The 9,992-nt window shown below is 47.5% G+C and overlaps 1 protein-coding gene across 1 annotated transcript; it reads right to left on the minus strand.

Annotated features, from left to right (window-relative positions):
• Positions 1-7,670: 7,670 nt before the first annotated feature.
• Positions 7,671-9,342, minus strand: LOC143976093 (uncharacterized). The gene is made up of 2 exons (XM_077478561.1): positions 8,775-9,342; positions 7,671-8,495 (listed from the first exon to the last, which is right to left on the minus strand). Exons 1-2 carry the CDS (start codon positions 9,234-9,236, stop codon positions 7,971-7,973), a joined length of 987 nt encoding a protein of 328 aa, XP_077334687.1. The 5' UTR covers positions 9,237-9,342; the 3' UTR covers positions 7,671-7,970.
• Positions 9,343-9,992: the final 650 nt, after the last annotated feature.

The raw sequence follows: 9,992 nt of genomic DNA on the forward strand, positions 1-9,992 counted from the left end.
TTTACAAGAAGAAGATTAAAGTTTTGGAATGGCCCAGCCAGAGCCCAGACCTGAATCCGATTGAAAATATGTGGGGTGATCTGAAGAGGGCTGTGCACAAGAGATGCCCTTACAATTTGACAGATTTGGAGTGATTTTGCAAAAGAAGAGTGGGAAAATATCACCAATAGGGATGAGCTTCGTGTTCGAGTCGAACATACGTTCGACTCGAACATCGGCTGTTCGCCCGTTTGGCGAATTCCGAACGTTATGGGCCGTTCGCGCCAAATTCGTGTGGCGCTCACGGCCCACAATGCACTGCGTCATCGCAGTGCATTGCTGGCTCATGATTGGCCAAGCATGCACTGTGACCCCGCATGCTTGGCCAATCACAGCGACAGCAGCGAGGAGAGCCACGATTGGCCACAGGCAGGATGCCTGTGGCCAATCATAGCTCAGGCTGTGTAGTACACGCCCCACACTGTATAAGGCCGCCAGCGAGGCAGCCTAGTGTAGTGTGTTGGCGTCTGAAGCAGTTAGTGGGTGTTCTGTGTACCTTCAACACAGTACACACCGATCGTTATCGGATGATTTTCGATCTTGCTCTTCTGTAGTGGTTGTTGTCTGCTTGCCCTGACCGCAGTATACACCGCTATATTCACCTCACCTATATAGTTAGTGATCTATCTTTTATAATAGAGCTTGCAGTCAGTAGTGTTAGGAGCTTGTGCGTGCTGTCTGCGTGCTCTGTACCCAGTACACACCGCTATATCCACCTACATAGCTCTTCTCTATTTGAGCCCACTTGCCATCTGCAGGAGTTATTGGAAGTTGTGTGTGCCTCCAGCACAGCACAGTATACATCTGTATATACCCCTTTATCTCTGGTGTTCTATAAAAAAGGCATCTGCAGGAGTTAGTGGGGTTTTTGTGCCTCCAGCACAATATACACCTGCATCTACCCTTTATTGCTGTTCTCTAATAGAGGCATCTGCAGGGCTTAGTGGGTGTTGTGTGACTCAATTACAGTATACCCCTTTATCTCTGGTGTTCTATAATAAAGGCATCTGCAGGAGTTAGTGGGTGTTGTGTGACTCCAGCACAATATACACCTGTATCTACCGTTTACTGCTGTTCTCTAATAGAGCCATCTGCAGGGCTTAGTGGGTGTTGTGTGACTCCATTACTCTGCTGTTTTACCCAACTCCCTTCAGGCCATTACCATGTCTGGAAGGCCAGCAAGGAGAGGCAGACAGGCGCGAGCCGATAAAAGAGGGCAAGCAGGCTCTGTGTCTAGAGACAACAGTGCTGGTCGTGGACGCTTGTCCTTCTTTTCGGCAGCTGGACATGTTGAACCGCAACATGCCAACGACTTGGTAGAGTGGATGACCAAGCCCTCTTCATCCTCCTCATCCTCTCTCACCCAGTCTCAGGGTACTAGCAAAGCAGCTGCCAACGCATCGTCTTCTCTCCTCTCAATGTCATCATCAGTGACTCCTTCCCTAGACCCACCACGTCCTCCTGAGGAGTCTCCTGAACTCTTTGAGCACAGTGTTGGGTACATGCTCCAGGAGGATGCCCAGTGTTTTGTAGGCTCTGATGATGACACTCAGCCAGAGGAAGGCAGTAGCGTGAGCGCAGAGAGAGGGGATGCTCAAGAAGGACAACAATCTGGCAGTCATGTTCCACAAGCTGCAGCATACTGCCAGGTTTGCTACAGCGATGAAGAGGGAGGGGATGATGAGGGCACTGACTCCACGTGGGTGCCTGGTAGGAGAGAGGAGGAGGAGGAGGAGGAGGCACATGTCCAACGAGGCAGGATGCCCTCCGGGGGCCAGCTTAGGGGCAGCACACCGACTGAATCACACCGCAGAGCTCCGCCTGTTCAGGGCGCTGCCTCTGCGCGTTATTCTAAAAGTTCTTTGGTGTGGGCCTTTATTGAGATGAGTGCATCAGATCGCACCGCTGCTATTTGCAACATATGTCTCAAGCGTATCTCGCGTGGCCAAAATATCAGCCGCTTGGGCACCACATGCTTGACCAGACATATGTTGACCTGCCATGCAGCTCGTTGGCAAGCGTACCTCAAAGACCCACACCAAAGAACAAAGCGGACCTCTCCTTGCTCCTCATCAGCTGGCATCTCCAACCCCACTAGACCTTCAGTCCTCTCTGAAACCTGCTCTGAGAGGAATGAAGGTGTAGAATTAGGTGTGTCACAGCCAAGTGCTTCCGGGCACTCTGCTAGCAGTACACCCACGTCCGATTATAGCAGGCAATGCAAAAGTTCACTCCCAGCCATCCACATGCCCAGCGGTTGAATGCTAGCTTGGCTAAATTGCTAGCAATTCAACTGCTGCCTTTTCAGTTGGTAGAATCGGCCCCCTTCCGTGAGTTTGTAAAATGTGCGGTTCCTCAGTGGCAGGTCCCCAAACGCCACTTTTTCTCACGGAAGGCGATTCCGGCTCTCTACCGGCATGTGGAAGGCAATGTCCTTGCCTCGCTGGACAGGGCGGTCAGCGGTAAGGTGCATATTACCGCTGACTCATGGTCCAGCAGGCATGGACAGGGACGTTACCTGTCTTTCACGACCCATTGGGTCACTCTTCTGGCAGCTGGGAAGGATGCAGGACAAGGTGCAGTAGTGTTGGAGGTTGTTCCGCCACCACGCCTCCAAAATGCTACTATTGGTTGTGACACACCTCTCTCCTCCACCCCCTCCTCTTCTTCTTCCTCCATGGCCACTTCCAGTGCTCTGTCCTCAGAACCAGCGGTGCTCCGTAGGCTTTCCAGGGGCTACGCAAGTACGCAGGCAAAACGATGTCATGCCGTGCTTGCGCTGGTTTGTTTGGGGGGCAGGAGCCACACTGGGGCGGATGTTTTGTCAGCTCTGCAGGGGCAGGCCGAGAGGTGGTTGACGCCACACCAGCTTAAGCCAGGAATGGTGGTTTGTGACAATGGCACCAACCTCCTCTCCGCCCTCCGACAGGGACAACTGACCCATGTGCCCTGTGTAGCTCACGTCCTTAACCTAGTGGTGCAGCGGTTCTTGGGCAGGTACCCCGGCTTACAGGATGTCCTGAAGCAGGCCAGGAAAGTCTGTGTGCATTTCCGTCGATCATTTAATGCCTGTGATCAGCTGGCTGAGCTCCAAAAGGAGTTGAACCTGCCCAAGAACCGCCTTATATGTGACATGCCCACCAGGTGGAACTCAACGTTGGCCATGCTGCAGCGGCTGCACACGCAGCAGAGGGCCATCAATAAGTACCTGTGCGACTACGGCACCAGGACAGGGTCAAGGGAGCTCGGTTTTTTCTCACCACGCCAGTGGGGCATGATCAGGGATGCATGCACTGTCCTGTCACCGTTTGAGAAGGCCACAAGGATGGTGAGCAGTGACAGTGCATGCATCAGTGACACTGTACCTCTTGTCCACCTCTTGGAGCATACGCTGCGTGGAATAATGGACAGGGCACTTGAGGCAGAACAGAGGCAGGAAGAGGAGGACTTCCTTGCCTCTCAAGGCCCCCTTTAGCCAGACAGTGTTCCTGCTGTGCCACCCATCACACAGGAAGAGGATGAGGAGGAGGAAGAGGAGGAGGAGGATGATTGTGTCAGCATGGAGGTGGAGGCTGGCACTCAGCATCAGCAGCAGCAGTCTTGTAGGGATGATTTACACTCCCAAGAAACACGTGGACTTGTACGTGGCTGGGAGGAGGTAGCTGCGGATCATGTTGCCCTTAGTGACCCAGAGGACTCCGGACCGAATGCCTCAGCTAACCTACGCTGCATGGCCTCCCTGATCCTGCAAAGCCTGCAGAAGGATCCTCGTATTCTTCGGATCAAGGAGAGGGACCATTACTGGCTGGCCACTCTCCTTGATCCACGGTACAAGGGTAAGGTTGCCGACCTTATCTTGCCATCGCAGAGGGAGCAGAGGATGAGACATCTCCGGGAGGCCTTGCAGAAAGGTCTGTGCAACGCGTTTCCAGAGACTGGGAGGTTACAAACTCCTGGTCCTGGACAACGTGTTGCTGAGGCATCGGTCAGAAGGAGCGGTGGAGAAGGTGGCCGTCTGACTGATGCTTTCAGACAATTTTTTAGTCCGCAGTCCCAAGGTATGATCGGTTCCAGCAACCATCGCCAGCGTCTGATTTACATGGTGCAGGAATACCTAGGGGCAAGGTCAGACTTGGACACCTTTCCCACCGAAAATCCTCTGGCTTACTGGGTCTTGAGGATGGATCACTGGCCAGAGCTTGCACAGTATGCAATTGAGCTACTGGCCTGTCCTGCATCCAGCGTTCTTTCGGAACGCACCTTCAGTGCTGCTGGTGGCTTTGTTACCGATCACAGGGTGCGCCTGTCCACCGAATCAGTTGATCAACTGACCTTCATCAAGATGAATCAGTCTTGGATCACCCACAGCTACCAAGCACCTGAAGCTGATGTAACCGAATAATTTTTTTGGAAATATCACATCCCTTCAAGACTGTCTATGCTGAGTGACTGTCCTGTTATGTTGATTGTCTATCCTCTTCCTCCTCCGCTGATATGTTGGAAGAACATTTCTGGTTTTGGGTGATGCCATCAGCCCAATTTTTCTGCCCCTGTTTAACAGGGGCGTTTAATTACAATTTTTGATGCAATGCTTTGCAGCAGGGCTAATTCCTGCAATAAAACTAGAGTATATGGGAGAGGTTGCAGTGTGGTGGCACCAGCACCAGTGCCTAAGGCCCAATTTTCTGCCCTTGTTTAACAGGGGCGTTTAATTACAATTTTTGATGCAATGCTTTGCAGCAGGGCTAATTCCTGCAATAAAACTAGAGTATATGGAAGAGGTTGCAGTGTGGTGGCACCAGCACCAGTGCCTAAGGCCCAATTTTTCTGCCCCTGTTTAACAGGGGCATTTAATTACCATTTTTGATGCAATGCTTTGCAGCAGGGCTAATTCCTGCAATAAAACTAGAGTATATGGAAGAGGTTGCAGTGTGGTGGCACCAGCTACAGTGCCGAAGGCCCAATTTTTCTGCCCCTGTTTAACAGGGGCGTTTAATTACAATTTTTGATGCAATGTTTTGCAGCAGGGCTAATTCCTGCAATAAAAGTAGAGTATATGGAAGAGGTTGCAGTGTGGTGGCACCAGCACCAGTGCCTAAGGCCCAATTTTTCTGCCCCTGTTTAACAGGGGCGTTTAATTAAAATTTTTGATGCAATGCTTTGCAGCAGGGCTAATTCCTGCAATAAAACTAGAGTATATGGAAGAGGTTGCAGTGTGGTGGCACCAGCACCAGTGCCTAAGGCCCAATTTTTCTGCCCCTGTTTAACAGGGGCGTTTAATTAAAATTTTTGATGCAATGCTTTGCAGCAGGGCTAATTCCTGCAATAAAACTAGAGTATATGGGAGAGGTTGCAGTGTCGTGGCACCAGCACCAGTGCCTAAGGCCCAATTTTTCTGCCCCTGTTTAACAGGGACTAGTAATTACAATTCTTGATATAATATTTCACAGGAGGGCCCGTTCCTGTGCCCACCCAGAGTAACTGTGAGGACTTATAGTGTTGTGGCACCAGCACCACAACCACCAAAGGTCAATTTTTCTACCACTGTTCAACAATGGCATGTAATTACAATTCTTGATATAATCGTTCACAGCAGGGCACTCCAGCGCCCACCAAGAGTCACTTTGAGGGCTTACAATGTTGTGGCAAAACCAACACCTTGTTCCGCCATTTCTGCAGAGCATATAGGGCAGGCCCCTACTTTCAAACATCCAACTTACAAACATCTCCTACTTGCAAATGGAAGGAGACAACAGCAAGTGAGATGAAAAAAGATGGACGACAAAACAAATTATACAGGGGTGATAACCCTTCCCTATGTTTTCCAAAAAGCTTAAAAATAGTTTTTTTGACTGGAGCTACACTTTAAAAATGTACCAGTTGAAAATTACAAACAGATTCAACTTAACACAATAAACGTACACAGTCCCTGTCTTGTTTGTACCGCCTGTATACTGCTGTTCTGAGTATATAGGGCCTGGGGGCCACACGCATTTCCTTTTTTTATTATGGGTACAGGGTTGCCCTTAATATGCGTACAAGACCCAAATAGGCTGGTAATGGGCAGGGAGGGCTACCCATGCCATTTTTCTCAATGATTTTCAACCATATTGCAGGAACCAGATATAACATTAAAACCGCAAGCAGTTTTAAATGGTGTTATTTCCATTTAATGTCATTTTGTGCAGGGACTGTTCTAAACACGGGAAACACGTGGCACTTCACAGGCATACTACAGACACCCCCCAGGCACCATATTTAAAGGAATATTTCTTTTTTTTCACTTTAATCGTCATTAAAATCAGTGCTCCCGCCAAAACGGCCATTTTTAAAAATATTTTAGGCATTGACCCATGTCCCCTGGGGCAGGAGCCAGGTCCCCAAACCCTTTTTAGGACAGTATCTTGCATATTAGCCGTTAAAATTAGCACTTTTAATTTCGAACGTTCGAGTCCCATAGACTTCAATGGGGTTCTAAAGTTCGTTCGAATTTGGGGTCCGTTCGAAAGTTCTGGTGCGAACCGAACCGGGGGGTGTTCGGCTCATCCCTAATCACCAAGTCAAGATGTGCCATGCTGATAGACTCATACCCAAAAAGACTGGGTTGCTGTAATAAAATTAAAAGGTGCTTCAACAAAGTATTATGCCCCGTACACACGAGCGGACTTTTCGACATCCAAACTCCGACGGACTGAGTCCGGCGGACTATCCGCTCGTGTGTGGGCTGCAACGGACTTTAGCTTCGCAAAAGTCTGACGGACTTTAGAAATGAAGCATGCTTCAAATTTTCCCGACGGAACTCCGCCGGACCCAGGTCCGATGTAGAAGTCCGCTCGTCTGTATGCTGTTCCGACAGTCCTAAAACGACGCATGCTCTGAAGCAAGTACGAGACGGAAGTGCTCGGTCTTGTAAAACTCCAGTTCGTATTGGAAGTAGCACATTCGTCATGCTGCAAATTCTGTGCTCGTTTAAATGTATAGCGCATCTTCTTTATAATGCTAGAAGAACGAAGCCTTTTGATTTATAATGCTAGAAGAACGAAGTTGCTTTGCTGCTCATATTCACTCACAGAGTTCTCACCAAACACATTTCTGTTTTATTTCTCCTCATCTCATGAATGATCTTGTTTTTATTTTAAAGCCCCATCTGAATTTTTTTTTTTTTTTTTTTTTTTTTTTACTAATTTTTTTTACTCCATATTTTTGGTACAATTCTTTACCATGTTTTTCTTGTGATCTCCATATTTAATTATTCTGTCAATTAAAACCCCCCCAAAAAAAAAAGTTGTTAACTTGACCGAATAATTAAATATGGAGATCACAAGAATAAAAATGTTAATGATTTCACCCAAAAATATTGATCAAAAAATTACTCCAAAAAAAAATAAAAAAAAATGAAAAAATGTTGGTGACTAATTTTTGGCCTACATATTTTTGGTACAATTCTTGACCATTTATTTTTTATTGTGATCTCCATATTTAATTGTTCCGTCAAGTTAAAACCAAAAACGTTATTTTTTTTTTTTTTTTTTCATTACCACAATAACCTTTTTATTTTTATTCTGGTGACAAGTTACCACAATAACATTTTTATTTTGTTTATAACCTCAAGGAGGTTAGTGTCCCTTGTTAATTTCACATTGTCTTTTATAGAAAGGTATTTGACCAAAAAACACATAGGCAATTATATTTTCAAACAAAAATATCCATTTATTCTGGTTCTACAAACAAAAAAATGAAGGCAACACTGGAGAAAATTGTGACATTTCTGTAGCCTTTTGGCCCCAGGGCAAACGTGAAACTATGTGGACAAGAAAATTCAAATTTTACAAAATCAAATATGGTCCCAGAATCCCAGACATCAAGAGCAGCATCAGATGGTATATATGTCCCCAGGCTGTGGTTGGTCGGACCAGAGTGAAGCCAGGTCATCACCTTCTTCTCTTCGCTCCACCCTTCACTGCACCCTTCCCTGCAGACTTCCCTGTAGCCTTCCTGGGAGGCTGTGTCTCCGATGGTGGACTCGTGGCAGGAGGAGGAGGAGGAGGAGGAACAGGAGGAATTTGCTCCACAATAGTACTGTTGGCTGATAAATCTCCACTGAACCCCTTCTGTAAGGACAGGAAAATCAGCCTTTCGCAGTGGAGACGTTGGCCCATCTCTAGTTGCTGGAGCCGGCTGGCAATGTAGCAGCCGTAGGCCTCTTCTGCGTCAGGGGGGCTGTTTAAAACATTAGTCGCCTCTCTAATGAGTCGCAGGGATTCCTCCTGTGCCTGTGTATTTTTTTTGGCCCTTTTGGATGGAAGACGGAGGGGAGGCACTTGAGAAGTCGTCATCCTTCTACTAGGCCCGGCCACCTCCTGCCTGACAGAGGGCATGGACTCCTCCTGGCTGAGAGTGGGCATAGCCTCCTCCTGCCTGCCACTTTCCTCACCTTCCTCCTGGCTGAGCTCCTCCTGTGTATAAAAAAGGGACATTGTTTTAGTTTTTTGTTCATCAATCCTAAACATTTTTCAGCTCCTGACTTCAAAATTCGGTTAATACATATAAAAGAGTATCATTATGACACCACTATTTCTTGTTTCTGCTGGTGACAAACATTTGTGGCCACTACTGTAAATTGATATGTCCAAATTTTAACTATTTTTTAACATCAATAATAGCGTACAAATTCGAATAACATCTAGTTAACATCATTAATATTCTGAATCTCACTATTTTTGATAAAAAAATACCTGGCTCCAGCTGGGTGCATCCGCTTCCTCCAGGATGGAAGGCTCATCAGCCTCTGCTGAGGTGGAGGGAATGCTGCAGGGAAGGGTGGAGGGAAGGGTGGAGGGAAGAGTAGAAAGCGACTCCCTGGGTTTATATCGGTCGTCCAGGAACCGTAGCTTTTCAAAGTACCACAGCCTGGGAACATACACATCACCTGGTGCTGCTCCTGATGTTTTGGATTGTTGTATTTTCCTCTTTTCCTTTCGGAACATATTTTGCAATATTTGAATTTTCTTATCCACAAAGTCCACGTCTGCCTCTGGGATCCAAGGCTGCACAAATGTCACAAATCTCTCCAGTGTTGCCCTCCTTACTTGTTTATTAAAATAATCCTTGTTCTTGGTATGCCACAGATTAGACATTTCTTTATACTTGTCTATAAAGAGACTTAAAAATTCTGGATCCCGGAATTTTTGATTCATTTTTCTGCAAGACAATACACAAGCCAAAAAACATAATGTTAGCTCAGACTCTCCTAATCTTAGCCCAAGATAGACTCCAGGATCTGCCACTTATTTGGGGAAATGGTTTAAACTTACCTTCGTTTTTCTTGCTCCCAACTCCTGTTCCTATTTTCGCAAACGAACATACGACATGTGATTTTTGTCGTTATATACAGTGCGTCCGCGTAGAACTACGCCTGCGTTGCCCGCCCCTGACGTTCTTTTAGTCAAGTTCATGGTTTCCCGCCCTTTCTGCGCACTTAACGTCCGTACGACATGTGCATTTTGGCGTAAGACCCAGTGCGTCCGCGTAGAACTACGCCTGCGTTGCCCGCCCCTGACGTTCTTTTAGTCAAGTTCATGGTTTCCCGCCCTTTCTGCGCACTTATTAACGTACGTGTGATTTTGGCGTAAGACCCAGTGCGTCCGCGTAGAACTACGCCTGCGTTGCCCGCCCCTGACGTTCTTTTAGTCAAGTTCATGGTTTCCCGCCCTTTCTGCGCACTTAACGTCCGTACGACATGTGCATTTTGGCGTAAGACCCAGTGCGTCCGCGTAGAACTACGCCTGCGTTGCCCGCCCCTGACGTTCTTTTAGTCAAGTTCATGGTTTCCCGCCCTTTCTGCGCACTTATTAACGTACGTACGACGTGTGATTTTGGCGTAAGACCCAGTGCGTCCGCGTAGAACTACGCCTGCGTTGCCCGCCCATGACGTTCTTTTACAAGAATATTTC

This window comes from Lithobates pipiens, unplaced genomic scaffold (genome assembly GCF_037356315.1).
Source record: "Lithobates pipiens isolate NorthernLeopardFrog02 unplaced genomic scaffold, aLitPip1_a1.2 Scaffold_13, whole genome shotgun sequence".
In the NCBI taxonomy this organism is placed as follows: Eukaryota; Metazoa; Chordata; class Amphibia; order Anura; family Ranidae; genus Lithobates; species Lithobates pipiens.